Here is a 24,042-nt window from a genome sequence, read left to right as displayed (position 1 = left end):
CCTTTGTGCCTTTGGCGCGTCTCTTTGATGGGCATGTCAAAGTCGGCGGGGTATGCCGTCTGTTCTCTGGATCCCGTTATCGGATCCATGCCAAAGGGACCGGCTTCCGTCTGTACTCACCTCCCATGATGGATGCCACGGCCGAGATTCACGATCGCTCCGGGGCCACCAGCTGCGGACACTCCCCCTTTCGTCCCGACTCTTCAGACGATGGCTGCTCCCTGGAAGCGCACGTCCGCACCACCCAGGCACACCAAGGCACGCCAACGCACGCCGGCAAATCAAGGCACAGCGCACGCACCGAAGCCGCGGCCCCATATCCATATCTCGTCTCATATACCCAGCATCCTCTGTTTGGCCAAACGTACGAGTGAAGGAAGAGAATTCCAAGCCGAGAAAACACGCCTTCCGGCGCGTCCGCGGTTGTAATGCTACCTACTGTTCCCGAGTTGTCACATCCGCGCAGATCTTCCGAAGCCATTACAAACACGACGCCCGAGTTGCCCGGCAAAACTGCACGCCTCATCGGTAAAACAAATTGACAGTCTCCAATTCCGGCAGTTGGCTTCTGCAACTGCCACTATTGCTCCTTTCTGCGCCGTTTCCAACAGTTCAAAGTCCCCATCGCCTAACCATACGTACTGACAAGGGTGCCACAAGAAGCAGAGCGGAGGGTTCCAGGAGCCAACAAGTAACGTATCTTACTTCCCCTCCTTCCCTTTGCCAACCAGACTAGACATGCCGGCACTCTGCCAAGGCCCACAGCATCGACGCCTGACGGTTTGAGGCCAGGCGTGCGTAGATCCAAAGACTCCCCTGCTCTCCTCCCTCAGTCTAAATTCGCCATACAAAGACAAAAGAAAAGTGAAATGGGATATCCCCAACCAGTTTGCCGAAAGGAAAATTCAAAAGGCAATAAATCGTAAGACGCCATCCACTCATATCATGTTCGTCAGTCCAGCCGCAGCGGCGGATAATGAGGCTGGCGTCCTCGAGCTCGGCCCCCTCAAGGGTTCAGGGGTGGGAACAGGGGTAAGCTGCCCATGAGGTCGAAATTGTCCGTGTCCGTAGCCAAAAGACATTGGCATCGATGTAGGCGTGTTGAACCCGGGCGTATGTGCACCACTCGACTGCGGCGTTTCTGGGCGCATCGCATCTGACTTGAACCGTGCAGTCTGCTGGGTCACCATGGCTCGGCCCTGGCCAGTCTCTCGTCGGCGCTTTGGGACGTCCTTGACTTTGGGATGGGCGTGACACTGCTAATGTCAGTATGCGGATTTTGCCTGAATCTGAAGTGGCCGTGCTTACCTTGTAGGCGTGCCTGAACCAAGTGGTCCCTTTCTTCTTGCTGCTCACAAGCGCGATCCATCCGTTGCAGCTGCCACACAGGCCTTCCCAAACGTCCGGGTTGCCATCCATCCGTCTAGTCTCGAGCGGCTCTTGGAATGGGCTTCCAGTAGCCGCACTGATACCGTGCGTGAAGGATTTGTCGTACCAGAACGCCGAGTTCTTGAGTACCAGCCACCTCCCGGGCTTGCAGATGCCGCACCAGCCCTCGCGCTTGTTGCCGTGGCCACGCACCCATCTTGGCGTGTAAAGGTCACCCTCGAACCGAAGATCTTGCTCGTAGGGAATCATGTCTGCGTCAGCAGGGTGCATGTCCTCTTCTGGCGGAGGTATCTGCTCCTCTTGGAGCGACGCGAACAGGTCGGGGGGTTCTGAGAGGTCCGTGTAGTGCCCATGGAGGGTGTGGGGGTCGCCATTGCTCTGCAACATCTTGAAGAGTCCTTGAGAGGGCAGAGGCGGTGGCTGCTCCAAGTGTCGTAGATCCGTGTGGAAAGGCTGAGGCGGCATGTGAGAGGGCAACAGCATGCTGTTCCTTTGATACAGCGGCTGCCCGCCCATCATAAAAGGCGCGCGAGAGGCTCCTGGAAAGCCACCATTCCCCAACGGTGCTGGATGCGTGGGATAAGGCCCCGGGGCAGGTTCTGTGTAAGACATGCGTTGAGGTAGGCCGTATGCCTCGGCTGGGCTGCTGGAGACGAACGGGGAGTGTCGTCGATTCCCAGGAGCGTACGAACCGGTCGACCATCTTTGCCCCTTCACCCCGTCAAGGCTGTACGGGACAGATCGTGCACTTGGTCGAGGGGAGGGTGAAGCTCGGCCACGACTTTGTGCTCGGACTTGTTCGGGCCTCCCGGGGGTCATGTGCGGTGATGGTGCTGGTGACACCTGCATGGAGGACATAAGGGAGTTGCGATTTGACGTCGAAAGGTAATCGGACCCGTATGATGTGGCCTCAGAGAGGGCCGTCGAGAAGTCGTCATACGACTGAATGTCGGACACAGCGGCAGACGTTGGTGGGGACGAGCCAGCCATCCCTCCATGATTGCCGTCTTCGATGCTCAACGGCTGTCCATCTTGCCCTACGTTCGGGTATCTCAGGTCGATGATGGGTACAGCCTCATCCGTGGTGTACGCCTGACCGATGGGACCGTCGACTTCCAGTCCTTGGAAGTCAAGGCCCCCGTCGCATGTCTTTTGCGTCCAGTGATCTTCAAACACAGGGTCAATGGAAGCTCACACAGCATTTTGGGGGCGACCAACCGTTGCTCGTAATACCGAGAGGGAGCACTTCTTGGCCCATCGAGACAGGGCGCGAGCCCACGTCCTCGGGCTCTGGATGCGGAGACAGGGAGTTCCAACTTTGCATCGCAGTGCAGTCATCGCCCGAACAGCAAGACATGCCATCCTGATACATGGACTCGGGGCGCTGTCGGGGCTGCGATGTTGGCGGGGTGAGCCAAGCTGGACTGACGGACATCATTGCTTCCGTAGTTGGGACGCCACCAGCGTCCATCATCGACATGGGCGTCGGCTGATCGGGCTCAGGCGAGTAGAGCTTCGCTTCAGAGGCGGAATAGTAAACAGAATGCGGCCGCATCTGCTGCCGCCTGAAGCACGAGGTATGAGCTGGTTGTGGCAGGAGCACGACAAGGGGGCTTGAGACGCACATTTCAGCCTGGTTGCTGTCCATAAGGCAGACAAGCAAGAACCAGGGAATAAATAGCAGAGTCGACTGGCGATTATTGTGTCAGTCAAGGAAATAGTTGTCGGCCAGGGTCACTGCGCGTCTAGTTTCTCATTAGCAAACTGGCGACCACTGCACACTGAGCCTTCCCGCGCGGCCTGCAGACATGGACGTCGCGGTACCAGGCCGTCTCCACGGCAAAGTCCAAACGAGGATCGGCTGCTTAGGTCCCATGCACTTACATACGAGAGTGAGCAAGAGATGCTGCGACTGGGATTCCGTGGACGTCTCAGGCGGCGGTGGAGAGCGCTGGCGCTTCTAGAAAGACACGCAGGGCCAAATCCGGTCCGACCAAAGAATGTAAACGATAGCTGTGCGTACGCGCGAAGAGATCGTGATACCACAGTGAGTAGTTGATCTTGAAAAGAACGAGGCGGCGACCTGATGGTGTGTCACGGGGAGTGTAGTTTGGGGACAGAATAATGATCGAACGGCCGGTTCGGCAAGAAGGGAAAAAGAGCCGGCTCTAACAGGGTTGATATAAGATGTTTGTTCCGATGGGGACGATGGGTCAAAAGAGTGGACGAAGGTCAAAGAATGTTAAGCCACCAAGAGGGCTCGGCAAGGAAATCGACTGGGGTGAAGGCACGCGAGTGAAGATGGGAGAGTTCGCAAGGTGACAAGATCCACGGGAAGGCCGATTTCAAGAAGGATGACGACGGGGACGCCTACGACGGCTTGTTGCGAGCAAGTGGAGGTGCACGGAACCAGTCCGTCAGATACATGGGCCACCAGAGTCAGGGCGCCAGCCAAGACAAAACAGACGACGGTCCGGACGAGGCGTGTCGAAGCGGGCGAGGGTGAGGGCGAGGGCGAAGGCGTGTACTTGGTTTGGGGAGGGCGATTTCGCTGGGCTCGCCGCCCGGGGGGGTACGAGTACCTTTGCCGCCTCGCGAGGCACGGCGAGGTACCTGGGAGGGCATCCGCAAGTCTCGGCAGGCGAGCATCGAATCGTGGATCTTGGGGTGGTGGCTATCCAGAATCCCACGCCCGCCGCGACATCAGGCAGGCAGGGTCAGGCTCGGAACACCGGTACACACTGAGCCGGATTCACCAGTCCTCTGAGTGAGGGCCGTCAAACTCGGGGGGCCGTCCAAGGAGACAAGGGTCCGGGGCCCGGACGAGAGGAGGGGCGTGAGAGGGGGGTGTGCGTGAGAGCGAAGTGCCAGACCCAGGCTGCCAGGCTCAAGGTTGCGCGTGCCTGTGGGTATCTCGAAGCGGGTGCATCTTCGTCCCCTGGGGCTCCCGCGATTTTTGTGCATCCATGAAGGTCCTTGTACTTGCGGAGTGCCTGTCTTGTACAGTACCGGGGCTGTACAGCTTATCGCCGTGGGAAAGTCCACCAGCATGTTGCGAGGCCATGTGGTTGGACCCCTTGCAACGCATCTTGTCGGGCTGGCGCCTCGAAGAACACGCAGTGCAATATAAGAGGCATCGCGGGTCGGTACCAGCAACAACGCGCGCCACCCACCCCAAGGAAAGTGAAGAAGCGGTACAGCAAGCGAGGGGGCAGCGCGAGGCCGTCGCTGTCGTGGAGGCTTCCGCTGATGCTGGAACGCCGGAGTCGCAAGGAGTCAGGGAAGGACGGGGCTTCGACATGGTTCCAGGTTTCAGGTCCTCTCTTAGAGGCGAGTGAGGCGGGTCGCCGCCAGCGTGATGTGGCGCCTCGACGGCCACGGGCATCCACGGGTAGGGCTCATGGCGCAAATGGTGGCGCTGAAGCCGGGGAGTGGGGAAGTCGAGACAAAGTTCAGAGCGAAGTTCTCAGAGAAGCTCCGCTTGTCGTCGTTGAGCCAGAGGCGGAATACGCGTTGGGCTCGTGGCGGCGCCTGGACAGGTTTCTGCTGCCCCGGGTGCACCTGCCTGTCGGGTGGGCTGCTGAATGTCGGCGTGCGCCTTCCTCTCGACGATGGAAGCCCCGAGCAGGCAATTACCGGGGAATTACCACAAAGTCCAGGTACTTTCGTACGATGCCAACTTGGAAGTAGGTACTCAAGGTACCAAGGTGTCCTCTTCATTGGGAACTCCAGCGTCCCGTCGCCGCCGGTGCCTGGACGCCACCTGACCTGGGATGTGAGGCGCATTTCTCTGCGCCGCCGTTTACAAGCCACCGCCGTTGACAAACCCAAGACCCCTGGCCGGCGCGCCCGCCACCGCTCTCTGGCTCGGTATTACCTAAGGTGCTGAGCGCAGAAAAGCGGGAAGCGCTGGCGCCAGTTCCATCAGTCGTCTGAGAGCAAAGTGTGCAAGGCCCGCATCCTGTGATGAAGAAGAGCCTGAGCGCAAACAAGACAAGGCACGCAGCCTGGCGGCTCTGCCCGAGCGACGAGAACACAAAGTACCTTCAGGTACCTTGGCAGGTACCTGCCTTACCGCGCCGATTAACAGGGGGGAGGGCGGAGCCACACCTTCATGGAACGACACCTTCGGGACAGGGCGGGAGCCACATCTCAAAGGCAGGTGCCACACGGCCGCCAGCGAGGCTCCAGGGCGCCTCCAGGGCTCCTCCAGGGCGCCTCCAGGGCGCCTCCAGGGCTCCTCCAGGGCTCCTCCAGGGCTGGGCCAGATGGCCAGATGGCGCCAGATCGGGTCCTGTCAGACCTTACTCAACCCTCAAACTCCACAACACGGGCTGTGAACGGCCTCTCATCCTTTGCGTTGTCTGCCGCGCGCGCGCGCGCCACTGCCGTCGGCTCCCACACGCTGTGCCACCTGTAGGTACGCGTACTGCTTCGCACAAGGCCCGCCGCCACGCCCACGATGGGACCTTGAACCCGTGAGATCCCGCGAGGCAGCCCAGGCGTCCCGCCGTCGTCGTCAACTCGCCCGAGCCCCCGAGAGCCGGCCCCCGCGCCTCCACTCGGCCCAAGGGCCCTGTGGCGGTGGGCTTTCAACGGCGGGCTGTCCAGGGCAGCAGGGCAGCAGGGCACCAGGCCTCGCTGGGTGCGCTGCACGCCCCGGCACTCGTCGGCAGAGGGGCAGCGAGGCGTGGATGAGGTGTGAGCCCGTGGTGGGACATTGGAGCAGCGGCAGAGGGACATTCATGACTGATCTGGGCAGCGGAGGCAGCTGGATCCGCGCCTACCCAAGGTACCAAGGAATCAACTACATGGGCAGGCGCCCACGGCTGCACGCCCAGGCGCAGCCCACCTCCCCTCCTCATCGCCACTCAGCTGTCTTCCCGCAGACGCAGATGGCATCCGGCCTCGCCTCGATACCTTACCTACCCATCGACCTTAATTAAGCTATAACGACTCACCGGGACTGCCCTCACCCATCGTCCGCATCACCTGCAGCTGCGGTGGAGGTTCCCGCCACACAGTGGATCTCTGCACCGCCATCCAACCTTATCCTCCACCCAGCGACATACTACCACACTCGACTTGCCCGCGCCGCAGGCCCATTTCAAGACGGCATCCACTGTAATGGGGTGAGGTGGTCGTCACTCCGCGCAACCGCTGGGCGCGCCTTGCAGGCACGGCGCTCCCGTCTGCTGTGCTCCATTCCTCAGGCACGAATTCCTCAAAGCCCCTGCGAGACCCAGTCGTCGATCGAATATCCACCCGCTCCGGATTGTGTTCGAAATTCGAAACAGTCGCCGCCCATCGTCGAAACGGGCAGAGGGGATTTCCCGATTCGGCCCCGTGACGTCTGGAGATGGGGCATGGAACCTTCCTTTCGACAAGGTCGCGTGCCATGAGGGCCACCACCGCGAAAAGGCCGCCTGCGCCTGTTGGTGAATTACAGACACGGTTGCGCTCCAACGACCGGTCCGCTTGACGGCGAGTCATCTGACGGTGTCGCCGCGCTGGTCTTCCCAGGATCGCCAAGGTATCACAGCACGCTTCTGCTCCATCACCACATGCCTGGGCCGGGGTCGATGGCGTACAACCACCGCGCGGCTGACGTACCTCGTACTGCGTACACAAACTACGTGAGCCTTCATGGCCAACATTCGAAGTACCGTACTCTGCGAAGTGTTGCGGCGATGCGGAGCATGGTGTCCACGGTAGGCCCCTGTCACCCGGGCCTCACGATGGCCCCATTCTTTTGCCAGCCAAGTTGAGGCGAATGCCGGCATAGGGCGAACTGCCGCGCTCGGAATCGGCGCTGCTCCGCTCTTGAACCCGCCGACCCCCCCTCCGCCTGCCACGACGATAATGACTCCAACATGCGCAACGCGGTGTATCCGGTGGCGCCGGTGTCCGGGCTGGCCTCTTGTAATTTTCATCAAACGCACTCTGAATCCTTGCCACGCTCGTTAATCCCGGAGAGGGTGGACGGCCCAAGGTGCCGGGAGCACCATGGACGAGCACCTGGGACCAAACGCGCTCGAAACGCCACTGAGCCTTCCACCCGGATCGAATGAGGTTTCCAGAAGTGGAACCCGGCAGCACCTCGGTGTTATGGGGCTCAACGTCTCGGCCGGACGCCCGTCGTAGGCTCCCAAAAGCCCAAGACCTTGGACCGTCTACCTCGCCAATCGCGACTTGGATCTCATGAATGCAAATTAATTGGCCACGAGATTCATGACCAAGGCTGTACCGTACTGCAGTACTCTCTGCGCTGACTCTTCCCAGTCTCTCGCCGCATCGCTGGGACGGTATAGCGTAGCCTAGTTGATGCCGAGGCGTCTCCCAAGGCAACTCTATTCGAAGCAACCCGACGTACCTTCGTCAGTGAGCCCACTATCGATGGCCGCAACCAGGTCTGCACCGCAAACCCTTTCAATACTCCTATGGAGATGGCCTTTGATATTTCCCTCCAATGACAACATGAATGGAACGTTGACCGCGGGATCTGCCCCTAGCAATGCTGACAAAAGGCCCTCACGCTCCCCTGAACCGACTATTGGCACGCTTCGGGCCGTACAGGTAGAAGGCACGGCCAGCTGCATGAAGGCGAGCCTCCTGGATACGCCATTTGCCGGGGATGTGCAATCGGAATAACAGGCCGTCAAGGCCCTCGCTCGCAGCCACACCCATCTGGCCAGACTACACACTGCGCCGCCGGGGCCAGCCAACATGGATGAGCCTGGGTGGCCAAACATCATCAGGGCCACCGCGGGAGCTGCACGAGCAAAGTATAATCGCGATATGACGAGCCTGGCAATGTGCCAGCGCAGGCCAGCCGCTCCCTGCGAAAGCGAATCCACGACCCCTGAGCCTTCTCTCATGACACCGGGTTGGCCCCTTGATTCCATGATCCTGCACTCCGTGGCGCGTCGTAAGGCGCATAATTACCACCTGAGTCAAGGGACCAGGTCCATCCAAATCAACTTGGGATCATTTCTGCTCTTTCAGTATGTCAGGACACCACAATCGGGCGTTTCAGCGACCCGAGAATAGCAGTCATACATGGTCGCATAGAAGAGTCCCCGGCAACATCACCCGTAGTGAGGTGAGCGCGAGCTGCGCCTCCCCCACAAACACTCCGGCAGTCGTCACTGTAACGCTATGTTCGAAGTGGACCCTTCTCTGCGCCAGTCCCGATAATGTGGTCGCGTTCGCCCTCGCGCATACAATCGGCAAGCAGTTCATCGTTCCCTTGCGACGGGCCAGGCGCAACAGGCGATAATTGCCCTCGGGCTTATCTGACTCCGGCGACCAGGGACACATCGGACGCCCTGCCTGCCGAAAAGCGAGCAAGGAGTAACCCACTCAGTCTGGTCACATCCGGCTCATCGACGCTGTCCTTAATTGGAGAGATGCATCCGAGAAGGGAGCGAACGAGTCAACAAACTTAGAACAAATGCCGGCCGCCGACCAGGGTGCAGGGATGCATGTCACCGGGAGCACCGACGCACTGCGGGAATGGCGACGCGGCACTCGCAAGACTCGATAGAAAACCGTAGTGCTTGGGGCACAGGGCCACGATTCACTGCGTGTATACCGGCAGAAGATGGTTGGCAACTGAGAACCACAGCGACAAACTCGTGTCGCACAGAAAAAGGGCGCAACCAGGCAGCACATTCTCCAGCCAGGATCTGTTTCCACCCCCCTGCGCCGCCCAGGCTGCAGACCCATAAAGACAAGAGCGCTGCAGGTGCGATTGGAGTTGCAGGATCTGGGAGCTGCCGGTGACAATCAATTGTGACTTTGGCCTTTTGCGTACGATCCAGCCGCCACATGCACCATAGAGGGCGTCGAGCTCATCAATCAAGTCGAGGTCAAAGCTGAGCGGACTTCCACGCCGGGCTGTGCCAAGGAACCTTGACGCTTCCTAGCCTGGAGGGAAAGGCACGTTCACAATCCAGCCACTGCACCTTGGACCCTGGAAGTGGAGCGCGCGATCGCGCCCGCGCGCAATGCCCAGCGCTACAAGCCGCAAGCTGTGGCGCTGAGTTCCTGACCGGACGAAGTCATGCTTTGGCAGCGTTGGAAAGGGAATGAAGCAAAAGGGCACAGGGGGTGAACGGCCCGAGACTACACTGCACCTACCTGCCCCCCTACAGCAAAGGGGTTTGGGCAACGTTGCGACAGTGGGCCAGAAGGGTCTTCCGTCTAATAAGCCACGGCAGAGTCCACTGATGCAACAGGAGGGGAGATGCCGGCTGATTGATTATCCATCCTGCTTCTTGTCTCTGCAGATGCTGCGCAACTGGAGCTGTGCCCAGCGGGAGGTTGGCGATACAAGCAGTGAGTTGGGGCCAACTCGCATCCCAAAATCCACAAGCGGGGTTGGTTACTGCTAACGTCACGAAGGAGCGTCGATTGGGTCAAAGACGGTGCCAGCAGAGACAGACACACGGGAGTCTCCTTGGCCGGGGCCGTCATCTTGGAACGCGTTTGACGTTGCCCTGCAAGCTGCAAGCCAAGACGGCTTGGAATTCGGCCCTTTCGCCCTTCGCAACCCTCTGGAGCCTTCATAACCGGACACTATTATCCCCGTTGGCTCTTCAACCCGGTTCATTCGTATACCTTCAAGCCCTTACGAAGTACTTACTGTGCCGCTTGTCTGGTCCACGACGGGATCGAGTGGGTATATACAAGCCGGCCGACAACAACAGCAAATCCACGCAGCTGTGAGAAGCTGGGATAGCGAATGAAACAGCGCCCGGCAGGCCCTGTGAACCCTTGGTCCCATGTATGCCAATAAGTGGTTTTGGGTGTGTCGGCTGAGGTGGGGTGTCTGTTTTCGCCCAGGCCCAGGGTCTTTTGGCGCCCTCAGGTGTCTCAGATCTGTCGCACGCAGCATGCGGCTCCACGGGGGAAGCACCAGCCAGACAAGACTGGTCAGGTCGACCGCGCCTCCATTCGGCTGCTGGCCATGGTTACAACTCCGGATACGTCACGACGCGGGAATCGGAAGGGCCGGCGCCACGGTTTGCGAGCACCATCATCCTCTCACTAGCCTTCCGCTGGCGCTGGCCCTTGCTTGTCAGCAGAGAGCGGAGTGTGATCAGGAACAAAGTGCATTTACTTCGTAGTTGTACGTCTGCTGCGCGAGGACAGGCCGAGATTCTCGCTTCCCTGCAGCTGAGCCACGTCGGCGCAGCATGGCGCCATGAAATTGTCCGTCCGCAATCTTCCCCACAGGCGGGCTCGGTGACCTCTGTCGAGGGCGGGTTCGGGAAGCACGAGCTCATGGCCGCACGTCTGAGTCTGCAGCGCTTGGCTGACTGGCGCGCGCTCTCGAAGAGTGGAAATGAAATGCCTCTGGGAGGGAGAGGGAGGGGGAGTCACCGGACATCCCACACTGCGCGCGTGGCCGACGTCTCGAAGGCCCTCAACGGTGATCGATGGACACCAATTCGAGGCTGGCGTTCTGGATCGAGCCCGTTGCTCACCCACACAGTCAATATGGTACTCCGCCATCTCGGGGACGGCCGCTGCTCGTCATTGCATTGAACGGACGAATTCATGCGGTGCGATGACCACGAACCTCGGGAAGATCTGATTCCCATTCTCCGCGCGGTTCATGCCTCGATTAGGCGTTTGTGTATGCTATGCCCCCGGTGTCCCGACATCCCGAGCGTGCGCATCTCTGCTGAGGTGACACGATGCGCGCTTGGCCTCGCAACCACCAGCGTTTCGGACGCTCCACACAGCCCACTACCAGACATGAGCACATTTTCTCGGCCGTTTGTTATGCGCTCGAGCACAATCTGGACAGAAACTTTCAGCAGCCATCAGAAAGTATGTTTGATTCTCGGACATGCCGCTCCGGGACGTCATCTGTAAATCGAACGACGAGCTCCGCTGCCTACCAGGTATCCTGCCAGGTACCGTGGTGGCCCCGACTGCGGTACCGTCAACAAGTCGTACAGGGCGATCCCTTGCCTGCGAAGGCTGATGGAACGAGCTAGAACAGGAGGATGACCCCATACTGGGCACCCGCGCGGCAGTGGGAATCTCGGCAGTCGCCCTTGGCGCCGATTTAACCTTAAGTTGGCCTAAACGGCGGCAGGCTCACGTTGCTCGAACGCGACACGATTCCCATGCGCTTTGGCTCGGCACAAGAGGGCCTCCTAGTCCTTGTTGATCCGCTTCCACACCTCGTTCTCCGCGGCGGCCAGGCTCTCTCCGGCTGCGGCTGCCCATTTCTTGGCCGCGTCCCACATTCCGGCTTGGTCGTCCTGTCCGAACGAAGACATCAGCCCTGCGTCGCGGGACGTGGCGGCATCGTGAGCTGCCCTTTGGCTGCTGCTGAACTCGGAGGCGTGAACGTCCTGCTGGTAGCCAGGAGGGTGCGAGTAGCTCGCCGACGCATCGCCCTCGCGGAGAGACGTCGGATACGGACCGCCCATTTGCGCGCCTGGCACTGCTGCCGCCGTCGAGGTTCGGCCCTGGATCGGCAGTGAGGCTACAGGCGGCTGATAGGACATCTGCGGCGGCAGAGGTGCGGAAGCCGCCGCGTGGGGGGACGGCAGCGATTCTCCTGCCCTCGGCGGCGGGGGAATAGGCTTCGGCCCGCCAGGTGGGAGAGGAACGGCACCCGGCTGGGGCAAGGGTGGGCTCGGCGGTTGGCCCGCTGGCAGTGTGGGCGTGGGCTGAGTCTTGGATGAAGGCTGTGGGAGGCCTGTCTGGACTGGCAGAGATGGGACCGCCCCCGGCTGAGCTGGAGGATACGACTGCTGCCCACCGGGTGTCTGACGGGCCTCTGGACCCGGCGTCTGCTGAATTGGGTCGTTGTCCGCCGGTGGCTTCGTGTGGGGGGTGACTCCTGATGCCTTGGAGGCATTGATAGGACTGGAGCTATAAACTGGGATGGGAGGCATGTTGTGCGACTGTGTGGTGGTGTGACGATGCCGCTGCTTCCTCTCACAACACAGCCTGTCGCTGTTGGTAGGTAATATCAAGGGATCGAGGATCGGACTCGTACAGTACGGACGCTCCACGTGAAGGCCAGTACCGGACACGACGGCACGAGATGCCCAATGACGGATGACGGATTCGGCGTCTGAAATGAAGATGCCTGATAAGCTTTTGGAGCTCTTGCGATACGATTATGTGCCTTGGGCGATGTGACAGAGTGTCAAGAAGGCTGAGCAAAGGGAGGAGGTTGGCATGCCTCAGCCAGCAAGACTACAGAGGGAGGCGGCGGCAACGTCATTGGCCTGGCTACGTCAGCTGACTGCGGCGAGGCGGCTCAGCCTTGGTAGTGCAGTCAAAGACACCTCACCAGCTTTTGCTACCCTGCGGCCAGCCCAGCGCTCTCGGCAGTGGACACGTCGGCGACAGCATCCTCTCGGCGGCTGGTTGCGCTGAAAATAACGACTGATGCTGGTCTGTTCAATGAGGTTCGCGAACCTTATTTGCCTCTGTCCTGGAACATATTCTCCGGCGCTTCGCTACTTCGCTACATGACGGAAAATACGAGAACCTTAAACGTGCATGCATGCATGCATGGACAAACTGCAGACACACAAAGCGCAGCCGTTTTACCGCTGCCAAACGCTCGGCTGAACGTGTCTATCCAAGCTCCTTCCAACTCACGCCTTGGCAGACATGGAAAAGGGGCATTTTCGCTCTGCGACCCTGCTCACGCGCTGTCCCAGCTCGGCCGCCTCGTCGGCGCCTTTGCCCATCTTGCTCAGCGGCCCCAAGTCTGCCCAGAGGAAGCCTTCGGGCTTCATCTCGGGCTTGTCGCCGGGCACGATGCCGCCGTACGCCCTCGTCGCCAGCGCCACGGGGCCCCAGCGAGCCGACCAGGTGGCGGGCGTGTACCAGGGCTCCTTGAGGTAGCGGGTGTGCGCCATCCGACCCGTCTTGGGGTCGGGGGAGTTGGACAGGTAATTTATGGGATTGCGCCGCGGCAGCGCGAGGAACCGTAGGAAGAGCTTGCGCAGGAGCAGCAGGGAGTAGGCGAATGCCGTGACGGCGACGCCAGGTTCAGGAAGCCTGTGGTTTGGCGTCAGCTAAGGAACACGCCCGTTCTCATGAGCTTGCGGATTCTGGAGAACGACAAACCTGAAGGCGTATCGCAGCTTCTCCCCCAAAAGGACCAACACGAGCTGGTAGCCGAGCGGCCGGGCCATCTGGGGATACGCGGACAGCAGCAAGTCGATGAGCACCTCGCCCAGGCGCTCTACCTCGGGGCTGGGCCGCACATGCACCTCCTCGTACTTGCAAGCCCACCGCGTGACGTCGTCCCGGAACTCGAGGGCGTCGGCCCAGCGGTCCTTGCCCAGCACCGCGGCGTAGTCAATCTCCATCATGTCGCCGACGTACTTCCACAGCGTGCACTGCGCGGCCTCCTCCATCTCGGACATGGCGCGCCACTCGAACAGCCGGAAGAACCTGATGGGCTCGACCATGGCCGTGTAGAGCACGTAGACGAGGTCCTCGTTGGTGATCCTGCCGGACTTGATGTACGGCGCGTGGAGGTAGTTCATGCGCGCGACGGCCTGGTGCAGCAGTGGGGAGTTGGGATGGAACTGCGCGAAGCTGGGATGCGTGTTTCAGTAAGTTTTGCGCGTACGTACGACTGCGTGCGAGGCGACTGTCACTTACGCGACAAAGATGATCTCGGTATCTTCGTATCTGAAGGCTTCGTTAACCTTCCTGCTCGGTAGATCTGTGCTGCTGCGCAAGTGCCGAATAATCTCACCTCTTTGGGGCCTGGTCGGGTCGAGCTAGATCGCTTACGGCCACCAAAAGACCAGCGATACTATCGACGGCATATGTCTTTTGACGCTGTCAGACGTGACACAAAACCAACCAACGATGTGTGAGGTGCCGAAATCATCCTCATCCTCACCTTGAAGAGGGCGTATCGCAGACCGAGGTCGAAGAAGAGCGGACACTCCCACGAGCTCATGGTATGAACGATGGCCTGAGCGTCTTCGTTTGTCATGCGCGAGAACGACTCGCGATCCGGGTACTTGAAGCGCGCATGCACGTCCTTGAAGCGGCGGAAGCGCAGAAACGAGCAGGCCGTTGCGTAGGCGACCAAGGTGAGGGCCAGGGCCATCGACCATGAGACCTGGTACACAGGGCTGTCGTAGCGGTTGTTGACGGCCGCCTGTGTCGTCATGTTGGACGACATGGTGACACAGCGCAGACCAGACCCAGAACAGAACACACACCGCAGGAGGAGCACACGAAATAAGTCGACGAACAGAGCTTGATGACCACGGAAAAGGCACTCGGCGATTCAGTCACGATGCCCTTTTTTCTGGTGGTTCCCCTCACTTCTGCGCGGCCGAGGTTGCAGCCCACGGAGCAGGGACCAGCCGCTTTTGTCCCGATCTGTCAATGGCGCGCGGGACGGCTTGTTAGCTGAGCGGTGCCATGCGCTGGGTTGGCTCAAAGGAAGGAAGGCGGGCGGTGCCAAGATTTGCTGCACAATTCTGGTCGCTGATCCTGCCTACATGAGCGTTTCGTGCCGACTTGTGTGTTTCTCTGGGCGCTATGTGACAGTAGGAGATGCGTGGATGAGGTCGTAGTGTCGCGCCGGGTCGCGATGAGAATCAGCTTCCAAGGCCACAAGCTGCAGTGTTGACGAAGGATCCGATGCAATCAGGCAGATATTTAATGCGAGGAGGACGCATTCTCTGCCTGCGGGCACGAATGCCTGTTGGCTGTGCCGTCTGGTTCAGCCTGTCTCGGTTCGTTGAGTCTCACACGGGCACACTCATCCCGGCCACTGGCGGTGACAAGATACGGGTTTACATGTTGGCAGTAGATGCATTGAGCCTGTACCGTAAACTCTGTGTGAGCTATACTGGCCAAGTATTTACCCGTATCACACGTCAATCGCAGGCCGGCAATTCCAAGTCTGAGCTCAGCACGGAGCAAAACACCAAGACTGGGAGTATTCCAGCGAGGTGAACCACCTGTGGGAAGACGCGGCGCGGCACAGCTGGCATGGCGGCCGGCCCCACTGTGATGAGGCACCGGTGCGCTGTAATACTAGGTATGGAGCACGAGGTGCCCAACAGCACTGCACGTGCCGTTATCCAGTGCGGTCCGCGCTGTGCAGTGTGCCGCAGTGGCTTGCGTCTCGCTGTAACACCCCGCGCCACCTCAAGTCGCCGGCGCCGGTAAATCACCGGGCAAATCCCTCCGAGACCCTGTGCTACGCTGCAGGGAACCTGGAAGCCAACAACACCAGCTCCCGATCCTCGCTCACCAGCGCATGTCCATCACCCTTGCGCGGGCATCAATTATCTGCTAGCTGCGCCGAACCGCAGCACCAGACATCTCACAATGGTCGGCAAGGTGTCAGAGAGGGTCCTCCTCCGTGAAGGTAGCCCACCTCGCTCTCCTGCGGGCTCCGAGCCGCATTGCGCTGACACTCCCACCTCACCAGGGCTTGAGAGGACTGACAATGGCATGAAGCTCACGACATGGCCGGATGTCACGCCGATCAACCAGAAGAACTACTATACGTAAGTTGCCCTGCACTCACCGGGACTGCGACAATGCGCAGCTGCTGACGTGCCCAACAGAGATTACATGAAGCGCGATGACCAGATCCTCGCCCTCCGCCTCCAAAACGACGCCACACGCGACCGCCTCGTCCAGAACGCGAGAGACCGCGATCGGATCCTGTCGAAGCCCGCTAATGGCGAGCTGCCCCTGCCCGTTCCCGACCTCGCCGAGGAAGACGGCGCCGCGACCCCGTCCGGCGGCGTCGACCCGTCCCGCATCATCGTCATCCACCCCGGCAGCCAGAACCTCCGCATCGGCTTCGCGAGCGACGCCCTGCCCAAGACGATCCCGACGACCCTCGCCACGAAATTCCCCCAGACCGAGTCCGAGATGTACGAAGCGCTGCCCCGCCGACAGTTCGAAGCCAAGACCGCCGACCAGCAGTATGGCGAGGAGTGGTCCAAAAAGTACCAGAAGATGTGCAGCGAACTCAAGGTCGAAATGCGGGCCAACAAGCGCAAGGTGCTCCCAAACTCCAAGGAGTTGGTCCAGACCTTTAATCGCCGCACCGAAGCCGAAGTCATCGAGAAGCACAACGACCCCCTCGAGATTGAGTGGACCGACGTCAAGACGCTCGAGGACCCCGACTCCCTCGCCTCTTGTTTCATCGGAAACGAAGCTCTCCGGGTTCCCGACGACTCGGACCCCAAGTTCAAGCTGTGGTGGCCGATACGCCAAGGGTGGTGGAACGAGGACGACTACACGAGCCAGGAGCATCTGTACGACGACTTCGAGACGCTGTTGGACAAGGCACTTCGCCAGGAGCTCGGCCTGAAGACCAACAGCGAGTGGCAGCAGTACAGCTGCGTTTTCGTCATCCCGGATCTCTATGACAAGCGCTATGTCGAGCAGGTATTGCGGTCCTGCATGACCTGGTTCGAGTTCAACCGCGTCTGTTTTGTCCAGGAGAGTCTGGCTGCCACCTTTGGCGCTGGCTACACCCAGGCCTGCGTCGTTGATGTCGGAGCGCAAAAGACGTCGGTGACCTGCGTGGAAGACGGCCTCATCCTGGAGGACTCGAGGATCAACCTCAAGTACGGAGGTTACGATATGACCGAAACCTTTGTCAAAATGTTGCTCTTCGACAACTTCCCGTATCAGGAGATCAACCTGCAGCGCCGCTACGACTTCCTGCTCGCCGAGGAGCTCAAGATAAAGCACTGCACCATGTCGCAGGCAGACATATCGGTTCAGCTCTTCCAGTTCCACGTCCGAGCTCCAAACCAGCCTACCCGCAAATTCGCCTTCAAGACCTACGACGAAGTCATTCTCGCCCCTATGGGTGTCTTTGAGCCCTCCATATTCGACAACAGCACGAAGCTGAGGGGCCGACGGAAGCTGGTCGAGCGCTCCTACAATGCCTACGATGTGGACATTCCGGACGATCCGACCCCTGCGGCCCAGTTGGCCATCTTGGCGCTTGTCAAGCCGTCACTCACGCCAACCGCCATTAATGGGCCCTCGCAGTCGCAACAGGACGTATCGACGCCTAGTAAGGAAAGGCCTCAGTTCAACTTCCTCGGCAAAGGGGACGGCGCCACCGCAACCCCGGCGGAGTCGCACGCTGGTTCACCGGCACCGGAGGGCAGCAGTACGCCTGTTCCCCCAACGTTTGTCTTTGGAGCTGGCAGGGATGGAGTCAATGGCGAGAGCCCGGCTCCCAGCGGAACGCGGGCTGCCGGGACGCCCGTCCCATCGCAGTCCCAGGCTCCGCCGGGCATATTTGTCGACTCGCAAGAGCGCAGCCCCACCTCCGTCGCTGTAGAGCGCGACTCTGTCCTTCCCGTGGCGCCGCTGGACATTGCGATCCTGACCAGCATTCAAAACGCCGCTAAGGGCGACGACAAGAAGCTGCGGGACTTCCTCGGCAGCATCATGGTGATTGGCGGAGGATCCAAGGTTCCCCAATTCACCGTGGTGCTGGAGGAGAAGCTCAAGGCCCGAAGGCCCGACCTGATCGACAGAATCCTGGTGAGCCGGAGCGCCAGGGACATGGACGAGCAGGTGGTATCGTGGAAAGGAGCGAGCGTTTTCGCAAAGCTCTCAACAAACGACTCGTGGATCTCGCCGTTTGAGTACGAGCGGCTGGGCGCGAGAACCCTGCACCACAAGGTGCTCTGGGCTTGGTAGAGCCGCAGAAACTGACAGACGGAGGCTTATGATTACGGGGAGTTTATGGGGGGCTACAGGCGCAATGGAAAAAGGGTTATCACACGAGGCATGTTCGAAGTAGAGCCACTGTCGTGCACACATGGACACAGCACGACCGGGACCACGGGAGTTTCGAGAGAATAGAGGAATTCTTAACTTTGCACCGTCTGCAAATGCTGTGACTGAGCTTCTCTAACACTGCAGGCCTTCGTCTGATGAGATGATGACGTTCCAGTTATCCTTGTTGAAGATTTGGGCCGATCCCACTCTATAGCACAACTCGTGCTTCAGGACAATGCAAATACCATCTGCGATCCAGTCAAAGCTGCCCAGCTCCTTGGGGTGAGGCTCCTGCAAAGTCGGTCAACATCTGATCGAAGCGGAAGCTCAGAAATCCGCGACGGGGAGAAACCTACATCGTTGCACCACCAGACGCCAATGTTGTTCTCGCAACTCACTCGGCCACAGTTGCCAGGGCCCGCGCCATTCTTGGGCTTTCCAGGCCAGCCCCAGAGGTGCACCTCGGCATGCCAGAGCGTGTCATGCCAGTCAATGCCGGCGTCCTTCCAACGGCCGCAGTGAACGTCGTCGCCGAATTTGAAGGCGCCGTTCTTCCGGCATTCGGGGTAGTCCGCGATGATTCTGCGGTCCAGCTTGTGGCCGACCTCGGTTTCCCACCTTGGGTTGAGCTCGAGAAGCTGGGCCTTGACCTCTTGGATGGTGCCGTTGAGGATGGCCGTCTCGCCCGGTGTGACTTCTATTTCCCATGATGGGATGAACGAGGTGTACTTGCCACCACTGGGAGCGATGAGTGTGCCATATTCGTCGATCTTGGGGCCGAGACCGAATGCCTAGCGAAGGAAAGGGTGTTAGAGAGTGAACTTGTTGGCAAGGACATGGAAGTGTGCACATACCCCCAGGAAAAAGGCGCCGAGCACGTTGAACACTACGGCAGACTTCATGGCAACGACTTTGGCTTATGGAGCTTCCAGGAGCTTGGGAAAGGTTGTATACCAATCTGGCACTGCGGAAAACACCACATCTTCTACTTGCAAAACTCACGCGGATTCATATAGTCGCACGCACCGGAACAGACGGCCATCGCTGCCTGCCCTTTGTGGGGGAGGGAAATTCTATGACCCGGTAGCTGGGTTCCAGAGCTGGCCCGTGAGCATCACACGATACAAGCCGACCAGCAAACCATAACGAAATCGCGGGGTGTTTGCACCCCGCGCGGTCCATCTCTAAACTGGAATTGTTTCAGCAGCTCGGCAGAGATCGGGCGAGGTCCTTTGTTTGCAGAGCAGGTGGTCGGATCGCCACGATCGTGGCATGGAAAAAGGCTGCAAATGGTCCATGACCGAGCGGATGCACCCCCCCTTCTAGACGCCGCAGCCCCAGCCGCCATGATCAAATCGTGGCATGGCGGGAGGCTGGGTGTTATCCACGACCGAGGGCGCGCATAAGCGCGTTCGAGAAAACGTGGGAAGGAGAGGAGAGGGAGTTCCTTCATTATTGTTCTGGAAGGTCGCGACAGCGCCACGGAGAGAGCGCCACAGTGTCTAAGTGGTTGCCATTGACGACATGATGTCACTCGTCGGGAGGCGTTGACTGTCGACCGCGTCCCCGTGCTGTGAAAATGGCAATTTTCGCGGCAAGCAATCGCGCGCCCAGAGAATCCGCCATGGAACATGGAAGACGACGCGAATCCAGCCAATATTCTTGGCAAATCCGCAGGCACGGAAACAAATAAAACCAAAGAATGAAATCATGACGTGACGATCCGGTGACCATTTTCGTGGGCTTACCTAATGGTCGTAACGAACTAATTCCGCCCGCCCAAACAACAGTCGGGCGCGTCACCCCCCTTTGCGAGTTCCTCCCAAACCAGAGGAATACTCGTGGACGGCGTTTCCCTCGCCATGTGATTCTGTTGCTGCCTCGCCAGGAGAGGTCTTTTTCTTAATTCCGTGGTCGCCAGCCCATCATGCCATCGATATCCAAGTTTCTGCCGTTTGCGCCCTCGACGACGACTACGCAGGCGGTCACGTACCTGCTCGGCATCTCGCTCTTCTCCATCTCCTTCCTCGTCTTCCTCAACAGCTCCGTCTCCTTCGTCATCACCGACCTGATCGGCCAGAAGAAGGGCGTCGGCGATGTCGTGGGCACGCTGGGCTTCGCGGACGAGCTCGTCGCCCTGGTAGCCTGCCCGGCATGGGGGCTCGTGTCGGACCGCCTGGGCGTGCGATGGGTCGCCGTCATCGGCTACACCATCATCGGCGTTGCGCTGGCCGTCTTCGTCCAGGCCAAGAACGTGTATCCCCAATTGCTGCTCGCGCGCATCTTTTTCGCCCTGGGGGCGTCGGCGGCGTAAGTGGACACTGAATCTCGGAGTTATGCGCGGAGCCGAGGCAAGGCTGACCGTGTTGATAATGCGCAGAGCCACAATGGTGACGGCCATTCTGCCCTCCCTGACCGACGAAGCGGACGACTTGTCGAGCACGGCGGCACTGGCCCGGGCCAAGCTGAATCCGCGGCTCAGCGCCGCCTTCTCGGTGGAGTCCGAGGTCACCATAACGCCCGAGCGATACACGAGGACCCTGTCAAGCGAACGACTCCAAGGCGCAAATGGGAAGGATGCCGCCGCCAAGGCGGGCAAGCCGTCGGCGCTCGCCGGCTTCGTGGGCCTGTTCACGGGCTGCGGCGCCCTGGTAGCCCTGTCCCTGTTCTTGCCGCTGCCCGCCCGCTTCGGCGAGATTGACGGCGTGACTCCCGGTGAGGCCGTCTCGTACAGCTTCTACGTCGTCGGCGCCGTGTCTTTGGCTGTCGCCGTTTTCGTCTTTATTGGCCTGCGCAATTTGCAGGGCGAGGAAGGCAAGGGATGGAAGGTGCTGTTGGGCATCAAGGACCAGGGAGATGCCTTTGAGAGGCTCGAAATGGACCGTCATGAGGAATCGAGCAAACAGGTACGATCGGCAAGCAGATGGGATTGAAGTCTATACTAACTTTAGTGACAGCGAGTTATTCCGTATCTTCATCTTATGAAGGACTCGGTGCTGCTTGGCTTCACTGACTCGCGCATTGCTCTCGGCTACATCGGGGGCTTCGTTGCGAGGGCGTCCACCGTTGCCATCTCACTCTTCATCCCACTCTTCGTCAACACATACTTTATTAGCAATGGCTATTGCCAGGGATCGCCAAACGACCCGTCGCCCGAGCTCAAGAAAGAGTGTCGGGCGGCATACGTCCTTTCATCCATTTTGACTGGCGTCGCGCAGCTCATGGGCCTGCTGTGCGCGCCGCTCTTTGGGTACCTCTCTGGTCGAACCGGCCGGGTCAACTACCCCATCGTTGTGGCGACCGTGTTTGGCATGATTGGCTATCTGATCCTGCCGCACCTCTCCAGCCCGGAGATTAAGAACGTGGAGGGCAGAGGGGGGACGCCAGCCATCTTCGTCGTCGTCGCGCTGATTGGCATCAGCCAGATCGGCGCCATAGTATGCAGCCTTGGATCGCTCGGGCAGGGCGTCCTGGCTGCCGAGCTGCCGAGGCAAATCCGGCGCGAGCCGTCGCTGGCCCCGGAGGAGGACGAGTCGGCCGAGTCGGAGCCGCTGATCCGGCTGTCCACGGCGGGGGACTCGGCGTCGAGGGTGCGCCTCAAGGGATCCATCGCGGGCGTGTACTCGCTGTGCGGCGGCGCGGCGATTCTGATTCTCACAAAACTCGGGGGCTTCCTGTTCGACAGGGTGTCGACGGGGGCTCCGTTCTACATGATGGCGGCTTTCAACGGCGTGCTGCTGGTGGCGAGCCTGTTCATGGACGCCGCGCAGACATTTGCGAGGGTGTGATGATACGATGCGAGCGAGAGATTGCGATAGCTCTTACGATGTCACGAACATGAATACAGCCTCTTGTTCCTTTTCACGGCCGGCGCCGGAGGCTCATGATGAAGCACGCGAGCGCCCTGTGCCGTATCTGGCAATTGTTGTTGCCGGCTGCCAATCGGAGCTGCGCCGACTAGTGGAGCATTCGAGCATGTCCAGTGGGCTTGGTGGGTGTCAGGCACTGGCAGGCACTGGCAGCGGCGCCACCGCCCAGCCTTCACTGACGATGTCGTGCTTTAGTGCTTCAGGACCTGCGCCCTCGGCGTGTCGGGGCCTTGGCTGCCGGCATCGCGAGATGCCATTACGAGGCCGCAGGTTTAAGAAACCGGTTTTCTAGGGCAAGTAGCCCCTAAGGCGCACCTCCCTCGGCTCGAACGGGCCCTTCGGTACAGGCCCGTCGGTTCGCGTACATGTACATGCAGAGTATATCGCCTGGCTTACTTCTCCCATTGGTCCAAGCGGGCGGCAGGCACACTCAACGCGCTGAGGCGAGGGAAGGAGCCCGCCAGCATCGATGCCACATTCACAATGCCTTCTTTCTGCCGCCATTGCAGTGATTGCGCCATCGCCGACCTACCACTCGACCCTGACGGGAGGGGGATGCATTCAACTCGACTCGACTCGATGCCCAGTCTCCCCTCCTCTTATGGAGCGAGACGCAGTCACGGCATGCATGGCTTCCGGCGACATTCCCAGTCGATGCCCGACGCGTTGGCCTTGCTACCGTACTGTCAAGGCCAAGGCCAAGGCCCAAGAACAAGACAACGGGTAGCCAGGAGTCTACGGGCCCGAGACGTCGCCGTGTGTCTCAACCGCGCTCAACTCGCACCCGCGCGGAGCCAGAGCGCTTTAAGTTTGTCCTCCTGCAGCGGCCTTCGTGCCCCTGGTGCAACGCCTTTACGGTCGGCGTGGACAAAGGAGCGCCAGCGATGGCTCGCCAAACGAATGCGAGCGAGGCTGCCGACCCTCAAAGACACACAGTTGCATTTTGTCGGAGCCGACCGTATCCAATATTTGCCGCCGCCACGAGAAAGTCAATGAGGTTGAATCCGAGTGAGGGGTCCCGGACGCAGTGGCGTTCTGCAACAGTCAGTCAGCCAAACAATCCCCGAGGCCAAGGCCGTCGGCTGCGGTCCGGCCAACAGACGGGCCGCCGGTAGGATCTGTCAATAGCTGCCGCTTATCCATGCAGAGCAGGAGCAATGTGTCGCGGTGCATGGCCATGTTACATGGAGGGCGGTACGAGCAAGGGCGCGCGACTGGACGGCGGCCCAAATACGAGGTCGGTCGACGTCAGAATTCCGCTGTGAGACGGGCAACCAGCGCATGCGAACATGTACGCCGCCTAAATGCATGCGCTTGCGCAGACGGGCCTTCCCACGGTATGTGTCGACATGCATGAGCTGCGTCGTCCAGATGGGCTTGCTGACATCTGGGCTTGAGGTGCAGGACGCGGCTTGGCCTACCGGCAGACCAAGTCGCCCGGGCTTTTCTTGACTGACCACTCAGGCGTCATAGACCCTTGCATTGCAGTTTAAACTACAGCTGGGCCGTTCATCTCGTCGGCTGGCGAGGACGGATTGAGTTCGGTAGCGGCCGACGACATATGGTTGCCCCAGCCACGCGCCTGCGTGCTCCACCATCGTGAACACGGGAGCATCAGCAACACGGCTCAGACACCGTATGCACCGAGCAATAAACCGGGTGACGAGATAGGCGTGCAGAGAGACAGTCAGCTGCGGCGACGGCGCTGTCGCAGGCGAGCGGCTTGGGACGGACGACCGGCGGGGCTTGTGCGACTCCATCCCGGCACGATCTTTGACCACGGCACGCCAGAGGCACACGAGCTCCTCCCCTGAAGCCGGCACTGGTTGCGGAGCAGTCGGAACATTGACTGCCGCCTCTCCGTGGTTGGCCACTTCCTGTGCGCCGGCATCGTGGCTGCCGGCGTGTGTATCAAGCAGGCTGCCGGGCCGCCCAGTCGGCCTGTCGACTCTACGACGACGGGACTGCGCCTCTGCAAAAGCACACATGACCT

The 24,042-nt window shown here is 60.1% G+C and overlaps 7 protein-coding genes across 7 annotated transcripts; 3 read left to right on the top strand and 4 right to left on the bottom strand.

The window, feature by feature from the left end:
- Positions 1–938: 938 nt before the first annotated feature.
- Positions 939–1,854, bottom strand: PLICBS_003145 (uncharacterized protein; the record flags this gene model as incomplete). Its single annotated transcript, XM_018322876.2, has 2 exons — positions 939–1,256; positions 1,309–1,854. The coding sequence occupies 2 exons, from the start codon at positions 1,852–1,854 to the stop codon at positions 939–941; spliced, it is 864 nt and encodes a 287-aa protein (XP_018178106.2).
- Positions 1,855–11,561: 9,707 nt separating this feature from the next.
- PLICBS_003144 (uncharacterized protein) lies at positions 11,562–11,918 on the bottom strand (the record flags this gene model as incomplete). Its single annotated transcript, XM_065600159.1, has 1 exon — positions 11,562–11,918. The coding sequence occupies one exon, from the start codon at positions 11,916–11,918 to the stop codon at positions 11,562–11,564; it is 357 nt and encodes a 118-aa protein (XP_065456231.1).
- Positions 11,919–13,025: 1,107 nt separating this feature from the next.
- On the bottom strand, positions 13,026–14,581 carry PLICBS_003143 (uncharacterized protein; the record flags this gene model as incomplete). The annotated part of the gene is made up of 5 exons (XM_018322875.2): positions 13,026–13,434; positions 13,504–13,980; positions 14,047–14,076; positions 14,144–14,220; positions 14,294–14,581. 5 exons carry the CDS (start codon positions 14,579–14,581, stop codon positions 13,026–13,028), a joined length of 1,281 nt encoding a protein of 426 aa, XP_018178105.2.
- A 1,163-nt stretch (positions 14,582–15,744) lies between these two features.
- Positions 15,745–18,099, top strand: PLICBS_003142 (actin-like protein arp8; the record flags this gene model as incomplete). Its single annotated transcript, XM_065600158.1, has 2 exons — positions 15,745–15,926; positions 15,987–18,099. 2 exons carry the CDS (start codon positions 15,745–15,747, stop codon positions 18,097–18,099), a joined length of 2,295 nt encoding a protein of 764 aa, XP_065456230.1.
- Positions 18,100–18,312: 213 nt separating this feature from the next.
- Positions 18,313–19,082, bottom strand: PLICBS_003141 (uncharacterized protein; the record flags this gene model as incomplete). Its single annotated transcript, XM_018322873.2, has 3 exons — positions 18,313–18,471; positions 18,537–18,971; positions 19,035–19,082. 3 exons carry the CDS (start codon positions 19,080–19,082, stop codon positions 18,313–18,315), a joined length of 642 nt encoding a protein of 213 aa, XP_018178103.2.
- Positions 19,083–20,107: 1,025 nt separating this feature from the next.
- PLICBS_003140 (uncharacterized protein) lies at positions 20,108–20,494 on the top strand (the record flags this gene model as incomplete). The annotated part of the gene is made up of 1 exon (XM_065600157.1): positions 20,108–20,494. One exon carries the CDS (start codon positions 20,108–20,110, stop codon positions 20,492–20,494), a length of 387 nt encoding a protein of 128 aa, XP_065456229.1.
- A 73-nt stretch (positions 20,495–20,567) lies between these two features.
- Positions 20,568–21,968, top strand: PLICBS_003139 (uncharacterized protein; the record flags this gene model as incomplete). Its single annotated transcript, XM_018322871.2, has 2 exons — positions 20,568–21,086; positions 21,138–21,968. 2 exons carry the CDS (start codon positions 20,568–20,570, stop codon positions 21,966–21,968), a joined length of 1,350 nt encoding a protein of 449 aa, XP_018178101.2.
- Positions 21,969–24,042: the final 2,074 nt, after the last annotated feature.

Source organism: Purpureocillium lilacinum, assembly GCF_023168085.1.
Source record: "Purpureocillium lilacinum CBS 284.36 DNA, scaffold_2, whole genome shotgun sequence".
Lineage (NCBI taxonomy): Eukaryota > Fungi > Ascomycota > Sordariomycetes > Hypocreales > Ophiocordycipitaceae > Purpureocillium > Purpureocillium lilacinum.
Note: the sequence above shows the minus strand (reverse complement) of the source record. Positions and strands in the feature narration are given on the sequence as shown.